The 19,856-nt window shown below is 33.9% G+C and overlaps 1 protein-coding gene across 2 annotated transcripts in view; it reads right to left on the bottom strand.

The window, feature by feature from the left end:
• Positions 1-19,856, bottom strand: part of LOC135123946 (insulin-like receptor) — a 73,979-nt gene that overhangs the window by 41,102 nt on the left and 13,021 nt on the right. Inside the window, exon 1 of one of the 2 annotated variants that reach the window (XM_064048817.1) lies at positions 13,419-13,787. The exons of the other annotated variant lie outside the window; for it this stretch is intronic. Coding sequence (XP_063904887.1) covers positions 13,419-13,772 — 354 coding nt within the window. The 5' untranslated portion in view covers positions 13,773-13,787. Of the gene's footprint in view, positions 1-13,418; positions 13,788-19,856 lie in introns of those variants that run through there. 2 annotated transcript variants of the gene reach the window in all.

Here is a 19,856-nt window from a genome sequence, read left to right on the forward strand (position 1 = left end):
ATACATATTTCGAAATTTTTAATTTTTGATTTTTGAATTTTTCGACTTTAGGATTTTTTTTTCGATTTCTTTACATCTCGTTTCTCGGTTTTAAAATTTTTCGACTTCGATTTTTAGATTTCTTGATTTTTAAAGTTTTCGATTTCTCAATTTTTGAACATTTCAATTTTGGGAACTTTTTAGTCCTGGATTGTTCAATTTTTGGATATTTTAATATTTGGATTTCCCTAATTCCCATTCAGGTAAATGAATTTTTGATTTTCTCATTATTTGATCTCTTGACTTTTCAATGTTTCGCGATTTTTGCACTTTGAGGTTTCTAATTTTTCATTTTTCGAAATTAATTTTCCGATTATTCGATTTCTCGTTCTCGTTTTTTCAATTCTTCGATTTATCATTTTTTCAATTCGTCGATTTATCGTTTTTTCATGTTAACATTTTTCAATTTGTAACTATACGATTTTTCGATTGTAGCTCATTTCGAATCCTAAATTTTTCGATTTTTCTGTTTCTCGGACTTTTTCATTTCTCAATTTCTAGATCTTTCGATGTTTCGACTTCTCCATGTTTCACTTTTTGAATATTTCGATATTTCTCGGTTCTTCGATTTTTCGACTTTTCTGATTTTTTTTCTTTCAATTTTTTGATGTTTCAATTTTTCAATTTCTCGATTTTTCGTCAATTCAGTTTTGGGATTTTTCAATTACTCGACTTTTCAGTTTTCGATTTTTGATTTTCCTATTTTGCAATTTTTGCGTTTTTTTTAGTTTCAGATTCACCACATCCCGGTTTTTTTATTTTTCGACTTCTTAGTTTGTCAATTTTTCCTTTTTGAAATTTTAGATTTTTGAATTTTTCAGTTTTTTAAATTTTAGGTTTTTCGATTTTTCAACATTTCAATTTGTCAATTTTTCGAATTTTTTAATTTTTGATTTTTCAATTTTTCGGCTTTGGGATTTTTTGATTTGATTTCTTGCAATCTCGTTTTTCAATATTGAAAATGTTTCGACTTCGATTTTTAGATTTGTAGATTTTTAAAGTTCTCGATTTCCCAATTTTTCAAGATTTTCATTGTGGGAACTTTTCAGTCTCTGGATTGTTCAATTTTTGGATATTTTAATTTTTCAATTTTTCGATTTCTCTAATTCTCAATTAACTGATTTTTTATTTTCACATTACTTGATTTTTTTAATTTTCAATCTTTCGCGATTTTTCGACTTTGAGGTTTCTAATTTTTCAATTTTTCGAAATTAATTTTCAGATTATTCGATTTCTCAATTTTTCGATTTTTCTGCTTCTCGGCCATTTCTAGACTTCTCGATCTTTCGATGTTTCGATTTCTCGATGTTTCGGTCTTTGAATATTGGGATATTTCCCGGTTTTTCGATTTTTTGACTTTTCTGCTTTTTTTTCTTACAATTTTTCGATGTTAAAATTTTCAATTTCTCGATTTCCCCCCAATTTTTTGTCGGTCCAGTTTTGGAATTTTTCAATTTCTCGATTTTTCAGTTTTCGATTGTTTAATTTTCCAATTTTCCAATTTTTGTGAATTTTTTAATTTCAGATTCTCGATTTCTCGGTTTTTCGACTTCTTAATTTTTCAATTTTTCGTTTTTTATATTTTAGATTTTTGAATTTTTCAGTTTTTTAAATTTCAGGTTTTTCGATATTTCAATTTGTCAATTTTTCGAAATTTTTAATTTTTGATTTTTCAATTTTTCGACTTTAGGATTTTTTAATCATTTCTTGAAATCTCGTTTTTCGAAATTTAAAATTTTTTCAACTTCGATTTTTACATTTCTCATTTTTTAAAGTTTTCCATGTTTCGATTTTTCAATTTCTTGATTTCCCGATTTTTCGACAGTTCAGTTTTTTTTTAATTTACAATTTTTAATTCTAAGTTTTCGATTTTGGCCTCTTTCGATTTGTCAATTTTTCGATTTTTCTCCTTCTCGGACTTTCCCATTTCTCGATTTTTCGATCTTTTGATGTTGTTTCTCGGTTTTCGATTTTTCGTCTTTTCTGGTTTTGTTCTTTCAATTTTTTGATGTTTCAATTTTTCAATTTCTCGATTTCCCAATTTTTCGTCAGTTCAGTTTTGGAATTTTTCAATAGATCGATTTTTCAGTTCTTCGATTCTTTAATTTTCCAATTTTTGCGATTTTTTTAATTTCAGATTCTCAATTTTTCGGTTTTTCGATTTTTCGTTTTTCATATTTTAGATTTTTGAATTTTCCAGTTTTTTAAACTTCAGGTTTTTCAATTTTTTGATATTTCAATTTGTCAATTTTTCGAATTTTTTAATTTTTGATTTCTCAATTTTTCGACTTCGATTTTTAGATTTCTCGATTTTTAAAGTTGTCGATTTCTCAATTTTTCAACATTTCAATTTTAGGAGCTTTTCAGTCTCTGGGTTGTTCAATTTTTGGATATTTTAATTTTTTTTGGTTTTTAAATTTTTGAATTTTTCGATGTCTCTAATTCCCAATTAACTGATTTTTTGATTTTACCATTACTTGATTTCTTGACTTTTTAATGTTTCGCGATTTTTTGACTTTGAGGTTTTTAATTATTCAGTTTTTCGAAATTAATTTTTATTCGATTTCTCGTTTTTTCAATTCGTCGATTTATCGTTTTTTTATTTTAACATTTTCAATTTGTGAGTATTCGATTTTTCAATTTTTGCTCATTTCGATTTTTGTTCTTCCAATTTTTCGAATTCTTAATTGGTCAATTTTTCAATTTTATTTTTTCCCATATGTCAATTTGTTGATTTTTCGAAATTTTTATTTTTTGATTTTTCAATTTTTCAACTATAGGATTTTTTTTATTCGATTTCTTGGCATCTCGTTTTTCAATATTTAACATTTTTGGACTTCGATTTTTAGACTTCTCGATGTTTGGAGTTTTCGATTTCTCTATTTTTCAACATTTCAATTTTGGGAACTTTTCAGTCTCTCTGGATTGTTCAGTTTTTGAATATTTTAATTTTTCGATTTTTAAAATTTTTGATTTTTCGATTTTTGTTTTTTTAATCTTTTCAATTTTTCGATTTCTCTAATTCCCATTTAACTGACGTTCTGATTTTCCCATTACTTGATTTCTTGACTTTTCAATGTTTCGCGATTTTTCTAATTTGAGGTTTTTGATTTTTCAATTTTTCGATATTAATTTTCCGATTATTCGATTTCTCGTTCTTTCAATTCTTCGATTTATCGCTTTTTCAATTCGCCAATTTATAGTTTTTTATTTTTAAATGTTTCCATTTGTAACTATCAGATTTTTCGATTTTGACCTATTTCGATTTCTCAATTTTTCGATTTTTCTGTTTCTCGGACTTTCTCATTTCTCGATGTTTCGAACTTTTGATATTTCGATTTCTCGATGTTTCACTTTTTGATAATATTTCAATATTTCTCGGTTTTTTGGATTTTTCGACTTTTCTGATTTTATTCTTTCAATTTTTTTTATGTTTCAATGTTCCAATTTCTCGATTTCCCAATTTTTCGTCAATTCAGTTTTCGATTTTTAATTTTCCAATTTTCCAATTTTTGCGCTTTTTTAATTTCAGATTCACGATTTCTCAGTTTTTCGATTTTTTGACTTCTTAGTGTGTCAATTTTTCGTTTTTGATATTTTAGATTTTTGAATTTTTAAATTTTTTAGAATTTAGGTTTTTCGATTTTTCGATATTTCAATTTGTCAATTTTTCGAATTTCTTAATTTTTGATTTTTTCAATTTTACAATTTTTTTTATTGAATTTCTTGACATCTCGTTTTTCGAAATTTAAAATTTTTCGGCTTTTCGATTATTAGATTTCTCGATTTTTCAACATATCTGTTTTGGAAACTTTTCACTCTCTGGATTGTCCAACTTTTGAACATTGTAATGTTTAGATTTTTTGGTGTTTCCATGGCTCGATCTTTTCATTTTACGATTTTTCGGATTTCGATTTTTCGGTTTTTCAATTTTTCGATTTTTAAAATTTTTGATCAAAAACATTGAAAAAATTCCTTTGCTCAATTCTAAAACCATATTTACTTACATTCTGGAAGTTCAAATTACATAGTTGGTATCACAAATTTCAAGACTCCCCGTTACCGAATAAAAAAGTTGTTTAGTTTCACAACCGGAAGATATTTCACAAAAAATATTAATTATGGACGAAACAGGTGTCCATCATTACAACTCAAAAAAATAAATTGGCACGTTAATTAATTTTTTTGAGCCCCCTGTATAAGCAAATCTAAAAAACATTAATGCAATGATAAATCACAAGTAGAAACTCATCATATTTTGCACATTTCGGGTAGATTTAAGTATTTAGCTCGTTACTATGGAAATTTGCAATTTAACATTTAAATTTCACAAGCTTTTACAAGATTAATGGGGGCAAAATCAGTTTTATCTTAACAAATACTAGCCCCGCCCACCCGCCCCCTATTTTCTCAAAGGATATGTCATTTGCCAAAGTCAGTTTTATCTTATCAAGTACTAGGCCCGCCCACCCGACCCTATTTTCTCAGAGGATAGTACTTGCTAAGGTAAGTCTTATTTTGGCAAATGACATCCTCTGAGAAAACAGGGGTGGGTGGGCGGGGTTAGTACTTGCTCAGGTAAGACTGATTTTGGCAAACGCCATTGCCAAAAAACCAAACCAAGTTAACTCTTCTGTGATCGCCAAACCCAAATCAGTAGAAACCGGTGAAATACCTGAACTTAATATTGTTTTGTGAAATCTGAATCCCTCTTCTCCGACACCCCGTAATCAAGCTCCAAGGACCCCGGCCTCGACCGGCAACCCCATCCCTTAAAGACTCATCCCCCAGGAACTAATTCAATTCCCGTCCTCGTGCCGGCCAACCCCGCATTTACCTACACGCAATCATGCGTCGCAATAAAAACACACTCGATCCACAACAACCTTATTGCTGAAACCTGAAAACTCAGCGTTTTGTTTACGCCGCTCCCGCACTTTCGTCTAATTTTCCACGCCGAACGACGCAATTTAGGGGTATTTTCCCCGACGAGTTGCGTCATCCAAAGCAAACGGAAGTCGATGTCGAAAAAACGATAAAATATTCGCAGCGCTTATCGAAAGTTAAGACTGTTTGCACATATTTGTCCTGACGTCACCCGATCATCTAATAACGAACGAAAATATTTTTATCTCGCTCCGATTGGCGTTAATTTGCGGTTCATGAGTTATGATTGCCTCTTCGAGATACAAGGATGCGCGTTTTATGGGTTGCATGTGCTGGATATGGGCGAATTGCGACTTTGTGGTATTTTGTTTGCTTTGGGAGCGAGCTGGAAGCTGTTGTCGACTCGTCGTTTTCGATCCTGATAAGGAGTAAATAGATGCACTTGAGGATTGTATCGTGAGGGATTTAATTGGATTACGAAACGTCAAAGCGGAAGCGAGATTATCCTGGTGTGAATTTAATTGGATGGTTGGTATTTTCCGGAAATAGAGTGTCACCTGAGGATTATTTGCTCATTTTCGGGCGTTATCTGAAGAATCCGTTGCGAAATGTTGGCATGTGTTGTGTCAAATGTCAACCTTTAAACTCGCGTCAACTAGGATCGCGTATTATTCAGTACAAACATTTTCGACTTCCAGTTGTAGCGTTTAGCGAATTTTTTTGTTGTTTTGTTTTTGAGATCGGGTCAGAGTTGAACAAAGAGATTAAATATCGAATTAACATAGCTGCTCAACACCAATTAATCGCGCTATTGATTGACGGAAAAGTTTGTTCTACTTCAATTCAAACAACTTCTCGTAACGGTAATTCGGACACAATAGTTTGGAAGATCTTAAATTCGGTTAATCGTCTTTCCGTGCTGGATCAGGTACACGAAATCTGCTCGCATAGGTCGTAAACCTGATTTTAAAAAAAGTCGGCACCATCGCCAGAACATACGTTCAATGCAAACAGAAACTCTAAATCCGAAACGATTTTAAAAATGGTTAGGTGTTGTAAAACGAGATTATTGGTCAACAAATGAAGGCAGTACAGCTAGAAGGTTCTTTGCACATCGAATATCACCGCAAGAATAACAGGTTTAGATGTAGAATTAATTAAGAGATCTATTTACTTGCAAATGATCGCATCTGGATGTGCAATTAAAATGGAAAAGTTTACAGTTTTCTAGACGGTTGAAGGTTATTTTGAGCTTGACGGTGGCCGTACGAGGCAAACTCTACAACAATGGTGAAGAGCATCATTTCGTATGTCCTATTGATGGAAGATTGTGGTGCCAAATCGAGTTCTTTTTTGACGAATTTAATTATGTACATGATTGTTTTTTCCAGCTCAACACACGCAACAGGTCAATGTTAAACTATCCCGTGCTAGATAAGTAATCGTCGTTTGTTGTTAGTATAGATTATATTTTATTGACGTATTGTTTTCAAAGTAAGTGATATTTTCTTTGGCGTTTTAGATAAATTGGTGACACATGAGTACAATCCACCCTAAAATAACTTTTGACAGTTCAGATAGAAATCCCGATTTTGACCTTGATGATCCCGGACCTATTACTGTATTGAATTAACGAAAAATCTTACCATTTTTCCAGAACTTTCTAGAGTCATCCAATGAAATATACAATACATTTGGGAATCACTACGTCGTTGTGGTGTTATCGAGTTTTTTCTTGTGGAGAAGTAAGGATTTTGCCACCAAAACTCCGCCCCTTTGGCTCACGACGAATACAAAAATCATCACAATTGAGGTAGGGTGGGTGGGCGCGGTTTATATTTTGCCTTTTTTTCTTAATACATGTAATCATTTTTCGCAAGAAGAAACTTAAAACGCGTTTAAAATTGTAAGTTTTTGTAGACAAATATGGATTTTGCAATTAAGCTCCGCCCCTCGATCTGACAACGAATCAAAAATTTATCACAATACGTTTGATTAAAAAGAGGAAAATAATGCGCTTTCTATCTGTCGTCGATTCTTTTCTTCTTTAAAAGTCAAACGTATTGTGAGAAATTTTTCATTCGTTGTCAGATCAAGGGGCGGAGCTTAATTGCAAAATCCATATTTGTCTACAAAAAACTGCAATTGTAAACATGTTTTAAAAAGAGGCAAAATGTAAGGCCCGCCCACTCGCCCTATCTCAATTCTGATGATTTTTCTATTCGTCGTGAGTCAAATGGGTGGAACTTAGTGGCAAAACTTACTTCTCCACAAGAAAAAACTCTGATGACACTTTTCAAAGAATTATTAAATAATTTAAAATAAAAAATGTAAGATTTTACAAGAATTTTAGTTTTTTTACTAAGAATTAAAAACAATTACTGCAGTTTTTTAGTATTTTCTTTTTATATTATAATACAGTGCCTTTTTTTAACTCTGGTTTCAATATTTTAATGTCAACCAGCGTTCTCTGGTAGACAGTTTCTACACAACATAATCTTCATCAAAAATATCCCGAGTATGATGGTCGGCAACCACACGCACAGTACAAATATGACGTTTCTGGAACCTAGCTTTAGAACAAGGTTTCAGGAGATGCGTTTTTTTTTTTCATTAAAACTAAAATCCGAAAGCCCAACAGGTTATGGGGCCAGAGTACGCCAAATACAAAGGCAGTAAAACTAGAAGCAAAAATATTTGTTCTTTTTTCTCCCCCAAAGTTTGATGACATTATCTATTACAATTTTGCTGAGTAAATTGAATTGGGAATGTGCAAAATAAAATGCTTTCTATCTGTCAAGCATATTATGACGAATTTTTTATTCATTGTCAGATCCAAGGGCGGAGCTTAATTGCAAAATCCATATTAGTGTACAAAATTAACCATTTTAAAGATGTTTTAAGTTTCTTCTTTTCAAAAGATGACTACGTATATTAAGAAAAAAAAGGCAAAACATAAATTGACACCATTATTTTTTTTGAGCCACCAGTATAAACAACTCTAAAAATATTAATGCAATAATCAATCACAGGTAAAAACTCATCATACTTTGCACATTTCGGGTTGATTTAGGAATTTTACTAGTTACTATGGAAATTTGCAATTTAACACGTTTAAATTTCACAAGTTTTTACAAAATTAATAGGGGCAAAATCAGTTTTATCTTAACAAATACTAGGCCCGCCCACCCGCCCACGTTTTTCTCAGAGAATACATTATTTGCCAAAATCAGTCTTATCTTACCAATTACTAGTCCCGCTCACCCGCCCTCTATTTACTCAGAGGATATATGATTTGCCAAAATAAGACTTGTTATCAAGTACTAGCCCCACCCACCCGCCCTTTATTTTCTCAGAGGGTAGTACCTGCTAGAACTATCCTAGACAGCCATCCGGTGAGAAAATAGGGGCGGGTGGGTGGGGCTAGCACTTGCTCAGATAAGACTGATTTTGGCAAACGCTATTCCTTCTGAGAAAATAGCGGGCGGGTGGGCGGGGCTAGTACTTGCTAAGATACGACTGATTTTGGCAAATAACAAACTCTGAGAAAATAGCGGGCGGGTGGGCGGGGCTAGGACTTGCTGAGATAAGACTGATTTTGCCCTTATTAAACTTGTAAAAACTTGTAAAATTTAAAAAGCGTTAAATTGCATATTTCCAAAGTAACGAGACAAATTCCTAAATCTGATTTTTATTTTTTAACTCAGTCATTAACTTTTCTGAGACATATGTATAAGCAAATTAAAAAAAATACTAATTATATAACTATTAAAAATAAATCACAAGTATAGACTCTTCATATTTTGTACATTTCGGGTAGATTTAGGAATTTAACACGTTAATATGGAAAATTGGAATTTAACACATTTAAATTTCACAATTTTTTACAAGATTAATAGGGGCAAAGTTAGTTTTATCTTAACAAATACTTGGCCCGCCCACCCTCCCCCTATTTTCTCAGAGGATATGTCATTTGCCAAAATCAGTCTTATCTTGCCAAGTACTAGACCCACCCACCCACCCCTATTCTCTTAGAAGATATGTCATCTGCCAAAATCAGTCTTATCTTACCAAGTACTAGCCCCGCCCACCCGCCCCTATTTGCTCAGGGGATAGTTATTTGCCAAAATAAGAGTTATGTTAGCAAGTACTAACCCCACCCACCCGCCCTTTATTTTCTCAAAGGGTAGTACTTGCTAGAGCTATCCTAGAGAGCTATCCTGTAAGAAAATAAGGGCGGGTGGGCGGGGCTAGCACTTGCTCAGATAAGACTGATTTTGGCAAACGCTATTCCTTCTAAGAAACTAGAGGGCGGGTGGGCGGGGCTAGTACTTGCTAAGATAAGACTGATTTTGGCAAATGCCATACTGTCTGGGAAAATAGAGGGCGGATACGTGGAGCTAGTACTTCCAAAGGTAAAACTTATTTTGGCAAATGGCATACTCTCTAAGAAAATAGAGGGCGAGTGGACGGGGCTAGCACTTGCTAAGATAAGACGGATTTTGTCCATATAAAACTTGTAAAAACTTTTTCGGGTAGATTTAGGAATTTAACTCGTTAATATGGAAATTTGCAATTTAACACCTTTAAATTTCACAAGTTTTTGCAAGATTAATAGGAGCAAAGTCAGTTTTATCTTAACAAATATTAGGCCCGTCCTACTCATAGGATATGTTATTTGCCAAAATCAGTCTTGTCTTACCAAGTACTAGCCCCGCCCACCCGCCCCTATTTTCTCAGGGAATATGTCATTTGCCAAAATAAGACTTATGTTAGCAAGTACTAGCCCCAACTACCCGCACTTTATTTTCTCACAGGGTACTATTTGCTAGAACTGTCCTAGAGACCTACCCTGTGAGAAAATAGGGGTGGGTGGGCGGTACTAGCACTTTCTCAGATAAAACTGATTTTGGCAAACGCCATAGCCTTTGAGAAAATATAGGGCAAGTGGGTGGGGCTAGTACTTGCAAAAGTAAAACTTATTTTGGCAAATGACAAACCTGGAGAAAATAGGGGCGGGTGGGCGGGGCTAGCACTTGCTAAGATAAGACTGATTTTGCCCGGATTAAATTGTAAAAACCGTAGTAACGAGATAAATTCCTAAATATGATTGAATATTTATTTTTTAACAATTCAGTCGTTAATTTTTCTAAGATACCCTGTATAAGCAAATTAAAAAAATATTTTACCATGTTTATGATAACTTTGTAAAACATCTCCAAGATTTCAAAGCATTCGGTTTTGCAGTTCCATATTAAATCAATAAAATAAACTCACGCATTCATTATTTTTTTTGAGTCACCCTCTGCACATTTTAGATAGGATTTATCCGGCAAAATGTTGAGATGACGTCATCAATTTTTAGGGGGGATGAGCAAATATATTTTGATTAAAAATTTATTATGCTATATTTTTCGTAGCTGGTCGATACTTATTATATAGGTACTTAATTTTTTAAGAAACTGAAATTTTCAGTATTGCCTCTTTTTGGAAAGTTCGACCTTTCTCCGATCACCTTCGACAATTACTGTTTAAATTTTTTTTTTTAGATTTCAACGTCCAGAAGTTACTTTCGGCCTCATTTCTTCGAAACTTTCTATCACTTTTCCAAAATCGCCGAAATAAATATGGACATTTTTTGGATTAAAGAAAGATAATAATCATAAAAATATATTAGAATTTTTTGTGGATTTTCAGACAACTTTTTCAGCACCTCAATTTTCAATACTCTTTCGAAAAAACGAAAAATGGAATATTTGGAAAAATCGAAGTCAAATTATAATCATGATTTGCCAAAATCAATCTTATTTTAGCAGGTTCTAGGCCCGCCCACCCACCCTCTATTTTCTTAGAAAGTATGCCATTTGCCAAAATCAGTCTTATCTTAGCAAGTACTAGCCCCGCCCTTTGTTTTCTTAGAGGATATATCATCTGCCAAAATCAATCTTATTTTAGCAGGTACTAGGCCCGCCCACCCGCCCTGTATTTTCTTCGAAAGCATGCTATTGGCCAAAATCAGTCTTATCTTAACAAGTAGGTACTAGCCCCGCCCACCCGCGCTCTTCTCATTCTAAGGACTAATTTTATTTCTGTTCGGTACAAAATCCACCTTTCATTCTTACTGGATAAAGTCAATCACTGAAATGGAGACGGGGTGAGTGGGTGGAGCTTAATAATTATGTTCTTTTCTCAAGTGGCAGTAGAAACTAATTGAATCTGTGCACAAAGTTATACTCTTTGCTGTAAGATTTATTTCTTATTTGAGAAGAAAAAAAAAAGAATATAGAATGGGTGGGTGGGCGGGGCTTAGTTTAACTTTTTAAAAATATCGCAAAATTGAAGAAACGAGAAATTTAAAAATCAAAAATTCACAAGTTAAAATATCGAAAATTGAAAATTTGAATACTGAAAACTAAAAAACTGCAAATCGAAAAATTGAAGAAATGAAAAACTGCAAAAACCGAAAGGTTGGAAAATAAAATTCGAAACACTAAAAAATCGAAAAAGTCAAATCATAATCATGATTTGTCACTCAGTCTTATCTTAGAAAGTACTAGCCCCGCCCACCCTCCCCGCCCTTTATTTTCTTGGAGGGTTGGTCATTTGCCAAAATCAATCTTATTTTAGCAAGTACTTTTTTCGAAAATGATCCAAAGAAATCTTTTTGTACAATTTAACTTCCAAAAATTGACTTTTTGCTCTATTGTTTCAAAAACTCTTACTACTTTTCCAGAACCGTCTACCGAAGTTATATCCCTCAGATTTAAAAACAAGAAAAGAGTTTTAGAACAAATATTTCTAAAATTGTACTTTTGGACCATATCAGAGTTTTGTGAATTTTTAGGCAACTTTTTCAAAAGCTGAAATTTTCGGTACTCCCTCTTTTTGGACAGTTCGACCTTTTTTCGATCACCTTTGAGAATTATTTAGAGATTTTTTTGTAAAATTTCTACCACTTTTCCAGAATCGCCGAAATAGGAATGCAAATTTTTTGGATTAAACAAACAATAATTTCAGAAAGAATATTTCTAAAATCTTACCTTTGAACCATAAACAGCCTTTTTTTCCAGAATCACCCAACAAAGTATTAATTAATATTTTGAAAATTGAATTTCAGACCTGATATTTCTAAAATCTTATTCCGGGACCACAAACATGCTACATTTCTGGAAACAGATTTTGTTTTCGATTTTTACAAAAATTTAGATTTCAACGTCCAAGCCTCATTTTTTCGAAAATTCCAATCACTTTTCCAGAATCGCCTATATAAGTAAATAAGATTTTTTTTTATTTTTCATATCTGACTATTTTTAGAAAAATGACATTGACTGTTTTAATGGCTCTCTAGATTCGAAAAACCTCTTTATATTTTTTTAAATAAAATCGGTCGCGTGACTTTAATGCTAAAATCGCCTTTGACTCTCTAGCCAAATTAAACAGTATGAACATAAACTCTCCACGCTTTCTTTAATATCGTTCATTGAAATGTCGCACTGAAACGCTTTTTAGACCCGTTGGCTGGAAAAGGTGCAAATCATTAGTCGCCTTTGAACAGTGCCGATCCTCTAACGATAAGAACTCGCTCAGAATACGCCCATTTGAATACGAAAAAAATAATCAAACGTCGTGATCGTTAAAAACGTAATAAAAAAGCAACGAATTTATTCCATACACACACTGCCTTCTCTTTCACCTAGCAGTCTGTAATTTGAATTTTTCCAATACGTTTTTTCAGTGCGTTTCAGAAGCAAAATAATAAGCAAACTTTTAACATTTTTTTTAAATTAAACACCGTTTACTTCGAGACTACTTGTACCCGCTTTCCTCGAACGCTACACCACGCAAAAAATTAAATTCGTTTCTAAGCCGATTAGAGCTACTTAATAAGGCACATTTTTTAGGTCTGGAGGATTTCAAGCCTTATTAACTACTGAAACGGTATCTCCTTTTTGGAGCGCTCATTAACTGGCAAAAACTCTTCAAATAAACCGCAAATAAATGATACCTCCCAGAGGTGAGTTGAAAACCCTTGCTTTCGTGACACCGAAGAAAAATTTTGTGTTACGTTCGTCTGCAGGTCGACACCTCTGGGAACACTTTTATTGGTGACTGCAGCGGAGAGACTTTTCGTGGAAAAAGTTACAAATACGGTAGTTGCATGGAAACAGCTACCGGCTTTAGTTCAACGTCCGATGTTGCAGCATTAAATTACTTTGTTACAAGGATGTTTTATAGTCTTTGGGTTTTATGACGCGAACTTTAAGCTCCGGGAAGAGTTTTTGCAACGTCGACGAGCTCGTTTTGGAATTCGCTGTTAAAAAAAGTTTATTAATGGGTCTAAGTCGAATAACACCACTTGCACCTATCGAATTTTGCATAAACGGAACCAGTTATTCAGCTCATTTAAATGTTTATCTAGAAATATGTCGCATCTAATGTCCGCAGAAACCCACTCAAACTCAACAAGACTCTTCCAAAAATTCTCCACATACCTCCTGCAGATGCTCCATATCGTACACCACCAGCGCGAACCCGTGGAACAAATTCTCCCCACCGATGGACCTCAAGTTCGGGAACATCCTCCCCAGAGTGTCCAGCTGCATCACCCTAAACAGCAACAAATAGTCCCGGATCTCCCTCAACTCGGGAAAAATGTGCTCGAAATCCGTGTAGGCCTCCGCTCGCTCGATCAGCACGATCTTGAGGTGGCCCTCGATTCGCGTGCAGCCCCGAAGAACCCGTAAATTGTGCGGATGGTTCCTGATATCGATGGTAGGACACACTCTGCATTCCGAAAACGCCACAAAACACATTAAAATCGCAAAAATCTTGCTTAAAACGGACATGTTGGACACAATCACGAAAAGTGGAGAACTGACAAAAAGTCCACGGGATGAGTTTTTGTCGTTGTAAATGGAGTGTTTTTAGGAGTGTGGCCGTGTCAAAGGTACACCCACCGAGGTCAGACCGGTTGGAGATGGGACGATGGAGATGATTTCAGAAGAGGTTGCATAATTAAGCGGGCGAAAAGCTTCATTGGGGTGGGAGTGGGTGATAACAGGTGTAGCGATTTTTTATGGAACGGGAATTTTCTACGTGTTTCCTTCAGTGAAGTAAAGGCTATTACGAATGAAGGGTTTGGATTTCCGCTGTGACGATGACTGTCTTTAGATACGCATGATGGATGGAGGAAGTTGACATTTAGTTCTTGGACGACAGAAATAATATTATGACAAAAGATCACGGAACCATTAACTATAAAACAAATATGTCAGGAAATTCGATTTATACTTGGAACGAAGATTTAATAACGTATTACTAGTTGGGTTTAAACGGGAAAATGTGATTACTGTAAAGCCAACGAGACTCCAGATAATATCGCGCCTTGTGGAATATTCAGGACTTGACGAAGATAGCAGCAGGAGAACAAACTTTGAACACCGAATGAGTGCATACTGCAGGACTTAACAAGCTTTGTTAGTCCATTCTAAACCTGGATTTGTATTCAGCACGTTCAAATCAGAAAGTACACCAAATTTCAGGAGTTCCCATTTTCGAATAAGAAACATACGTAATCCACAATTGCGAGGTATTTCACAAACAATAACATAAAAAAAATAATAAGAAACTCGATCGGAAAATTTTAGGTGCAGATTCATATTCAGGAAGTTCAAGTTAGAGAGTACAGCAAATTTTAGGAATCTGCGTTGTAGAAGAAAAATGTTATGTAGACTCAAAATCGCAAAATTTTTCAAAAATTATTTTTCGAGATTTTCTAGTTTACCTCATTTGATTCCTTGGAGTTTTTAAATCCCACCAAGTGACTCTTTGACCGGATAAATCAGCCGTTCGTGGTTGAGAGACCAATAAATTGGACGATGCCATTTTTCTAGGTAGCGACATACAAAAAAAATTTTAAAAAAATTTGGAAGCTCTGTCGGTAAATTCTGAACGCAGATTCGTATTCAGGAGGTTCAAATTAGTGAGTATAGCAAATTTCAAAAGTCCTCGTTCTATAATAAGAAAATTACGTAGATCCACATTGGCGAAATATTGCAAAAAATATTTTTCGAGATTACGGACTCACTATTTCAAAACGATTGAAGTATCCGTTTTCGGGTTTATACCATTTGATTCGTTGAAGTTTTTTAGTCTCGATAAGTAACTCTTTGGGCCAGATAAGTTGGTTGTTTGTGGCTGAGAGTCGAATAAAGGGGATGATGTCGTTTTCTCTAAGTAGCGACATTAAAATTAAAAAAAAAATAATAAAAAACTCGATCGAAAAATTTTAAATGCAGATTCAAATTCAGAAAGTTCAAGTTAGTGAGTACAACAAATTTTAGGAATCTGCGTTGTAGAATAAGAAAGTTATGTAGATCCAAAATCGCGAAATTTTTCAAAAATTATTTTTCGAGATCACGGACCCACTATTTCAAAACGAATAAAGTTTCCGTTTTCTGGTTTACATCATTTGATTTCTTGGGGTTTTTAAATCCCAACAAGTGACTCTTTGACCGGATAAATCAGCCGTTCGTGGTTGAGAGACCAATAAATTGGACGATGCCATTTTTCTAGGTAGCGACATACAAAAAAAATTAAAAAAAAATTTGGAAGCTCTCTCGGTAAATTCTGAACGCGGATTCGTATTCAGGAGGTTCAAATTACTGAGTATAGCAAATTTCAAAAGTCCTCGTTCTATAATAAGAAAATTACGTAGATCCACATTGGCGAAATATTGCAAAAAATATTTTTCGAGATTACGGACTCACTATTTCAAAACGATTGAAGTATCCGTTTTCGGGTTTATACCATTTGATTCGTTGAAGTTTTTTAGTCTCGACAAGTAACTCTTTGGCCCCGATAAGTTGGTCATTTGTGGCTGAGAGACCAATAAAAGGGATGATGCCGTTTTCTCTAAGTAGCGACATAAAAAAAATTTTTAAAAATAATAAAAAACTCGATCGAAAAATTTTAAATGCAGATTCAAATTCAGGAAGTTCAAGTTAGTGAGTGCCGCAAATTTTATGAATCTGCGTTGTAGAATAAGAAAGTTATGTAGATCCAAATTCGCGAAATTTTTCAAAAATTATTTTTCGAGATCACGGACCGACTATTGCAAAACGAATGAAGTATCCGTTTTCTGGTTTACATCATTTGATTCCTTGGGGTTTTTAAATCCCAACAAGTGACTCTTTGATCGGATAAATCAGCCGTTCGTGGTTGAGAGACCAATAAATTGGACGATGCCATTTTTCTATAGGTAGCGACATACAAAAAAAATTAAAAAAAATTTGGAAGCTCTGTCGGTAAATTCTGAATGCAGATTCGTATTCAGGAGGTTTAAATTACTGAGTACGGCAAATTTCAAAAGTCCTCGTTCTATAATAAGAAAATTACGTAGATCCACATTGGCGAAATATTTCAAAAAATATTTTTCGAGATTACGGACTCACTATTTCAAAACGATTGAAGTATCCGTTTTCGGGTTTATACCATTTGATTCGTTGAAGTTTTTTAGTCTCGACAAGTAACTCTTTGGCCCCGATAAGTTGGTCATTTGTGGCTGAGAGACCAATAAAAGGGATGATGCCGTTTTCTCTAAGTAGCGACATAAAAAAAATTTTTAAAAATAATAAAAAACTCGATCGAAAAATTTTAAATGCAGATTCAAATTCAGGAAGTTCAAGTTAGTGAGTGCAGCAAATTTTATGAATCTGCGTTGTAGAATAAGAAAGTTATGTAGATCCAAATTCGCGAAATTTTTCAAAAATTATTTTTCGAGATCACGGACCGACTATTTCAAAACGAATGAAGTATCCGTTTTCTGGTTTACATCATTTGATTCCTTGGGGTTTTTAAATCCCACCAAGTGACTCTTTGACCGAATAAATCAGCCGTTCGTGGTTGAGTGACCAATAAATTGGACGATGCCATTTTTCTATAGGTAGCGACAAAAAAAATTAAAAAAAAAATTGGAAGCTCTGTCGGTAAATTCTGAATGCAGATTCGTATTCAGGAAGTTCAAATTAGTGAGTACAGCAAATTTCAAAAGTCCTCGTGCTATAATAAGAAAATTACGTAGATCCAAATTGGCGAAATATTTCAAAAAATATTTTTCCAGATTACGGGCTCACTATTTCAAAACGATTGAAGTATCCGTTTTCGGGTTTATACCATTTGATTCGTTGAAGCTTTTTAGTCTCGACAAGTAACTCTTTGGGCCCGATAAGTTGGTCGTTTGTGGCTGAGAGACCAATAAAGGGGATGATGTCGTTTTCTCTAAGTAGCGACATAAAAGAAAATAAAAAAAAAATAATAGAAAACTCGATCTGAAAATTTTGAATGCAGATTCGTATTCAGGAAGTTCAAGTCAGTGAGTACAGCAAATTTTAGGAATCTGCGTTGTAGAATAACAAAAATATGTAGATCCAAAATCGCGAAATTTTTCAAAAATTATTTTTCGAGATCACGGACCGACTATTTTTTCGATGTTTCCTTATACAAATTTTCCATTTTAAACATGTTTTAAGTCTTACGTTGTGAAAAGAAGCCTACATATCTTAAAACAAAAAAGCAAAATGTGAGCCCGCCCACCCGCCCTATCTCTGTGATGAATTTTTTTCTTCGCCGTGAGCCAAGGAGGCGGAGTTTCACTGCAAAATACTTATTTCTTTACAAGAAATTAAAAACATGTTGTTGAGTATCGTGTTGTTCAAAGAATATATACATTAAGAAAAAAAGGCAAAATATAATCCCCACCCACCCACCCCATCTCAATTGTAATGATTTTTGTTTTCTTAGAAAACTTAAAACACGGTTAAAAATGGTATATTTTTGTAATGAAACACGGATTTTGCAATTAGGCCCCGCCCCTAGGTCTGCCAACGAATGAAAACTTCTTTATTCTTTAGATCAGGGCAGATATGGGTGGGGCTTAATCTTTGGTTTTCGTTTTTTCTTAATATACATATGTAATATCTTTGAATAAAACGATACTCAAAAACATGTCTTACATGGCTCTCGACGATTAAAGAAAAAATCATCACAATTGAGATAGGGCGGGTGGGCGGGGCTTATATTTTTCTTTGTTTCTTAATATACGTAGTCGTCTTTTTAGAACAAGAAAGTTAAAGCATGTTTAAAATGGCAAACTCTTGTGGACAAATATGGATTAAGCCCCGCCCCTCGATCTGACAACGAATGAAAATTTCGTCACAATTGAGAATTGAGATCGGGGCGGGTATGGGTGGAGCCTAATCTTTGGCTTTATTCTTTTCTTAATATACTTAGTATTCTTTGAACAACACGTTACTCAAAAATGTTTTTAATTTCTCGTAGAGAAATAAGGATTTTGCAGTGAAGCTCCGCCCTTCTGGCTCACGACGAATAAAAAAAAAATCATCACAATCGAGATAGGGCGGGTGGGTGGGCTGACATTTTGTTCTTTGTTTTCTTAATATGTGTAGACTTATTTCGACAACAAGAAACTTAAACCATAGTAAAATTTTGTAGTAAGGCCAGCAAATTTTTTGAGTCCCTGTTGTAGAAAAAGAAAGTTACGTATTTAGATCCACAATCGCGAAATATATATATCAAAAAATATTTTCCAAGATTCCAAGAGTTTTTAGTCCCAAAAAATGACTCTTTCGTTGTATCTACATAAAAAAAGTAAGAAAATAAAAAAAAAATCAGGAAGCTCCATCAGTAAATTCTGAATATAGATTCGTATTTAGTAAGTTCACATTAGTGGGTACAGCAAATTTTAGGAGTCCCCGTTGTGGAATAAGAAAGTTATATAGATCCAAAATCGCGAGTTATTTCACAAATATGTAATAACATAAAAAAAAATAATAAGAAACTCGATTGGAAAATTTTAAGTGCAGATTCATATTCAGGAAGTTCAAGTTAGTGAGTACAGCACATTTCAGGAATCTGCTTTGTAGAATAAGAAAGTTATGTAGATCCAAAATGGCGAAATTTTTCAAAAATTATTTTTTGGAGATCACGGACCGACTATTTCAAAACGAATAACGTTTCTGTTTTCTGGTTTACATCATTTGAATCCTTGGGGTTTTTAAATCCCAACAAGTGACTCTTTGACCGGATAAATCAGCCGTTCGTGGTTGAGAGACCAATAAATTGGACGATGCCATTTTTCTATAGGTAGCGACATACAAAAAAAATTAAAAAAAATTTGGAAGCTCTGTCGGTAAATTCTGAATGCAGATTCGTATTCAGGAGGTTCAAATTAGTGAGTACGGCAAATTTCAAAAGTCCTCGTTCTATAATAAGAAAATTACGTAGATCCACATTGGCGAAATATCTCAAAAAATATTTTTCGAGATTACGGACTCGCTATTTCAAAACGATTGAAGTATCCGTTTTCGGGTTTATACCATTTGATTCGTTGAAGTTTTTTAGTCTCGACAAGTAACTCTTTGGGCCCGATAAGTTGGATGTTTGTGGCTGAGAGACCAATAAATGGGATGATGTCATTTTCGCTAAGTAGCGACATAAAAAAAATAAAAAAAAAAAATATAAAAAACTCGATCGGAAGATTTTAAATGCAGATTCATATTCAGAAAGGTCAAGTTAGAGAGTACAGCAAATTTTAGGAATCTGCGTTGTATAATAAGACAGGTATATAGATCCAAAATCGCGAAATTTTTCAAAAATTATTTTTCGAGATCACGGACCGACTATTTTTTCGATGTTTCCTTATACAAATTTTCCATTTTAAACATGTTTTAAGTTTCATGTTGTGAAAAGAAGTCTACATATCTTAAAACAAAAAGACAAAATGTAAGCCCGCCCACCCGCCCTGTCTCAATTGTGATGATTTTTTTATTCGCCGTGAGCCAAGGAGGCGGAGTTTAACTGCAAAAAACTTATTTCTTTACAAGAAATTAAAAACATGTTTTTGAGTATCG

This window comes from Zophobas morio, unplaced genomic scaffold (genome assembly GCF_036711695.1).
Source record: "Zophobas morio isolate AGI-343-1 ecotype UQ-CSIRO unplaced genomic scaffold, CSIRO_AGI_Zmor_V1 ptg000002l, whole genome shotgun sequence".
NCBI classification, from domain to species: Eukaryota; Metazoa; Arthropoda; class Insecta; order Coleoptera; family Tenebrionidae; genus Zophobas; species Zophobas morio.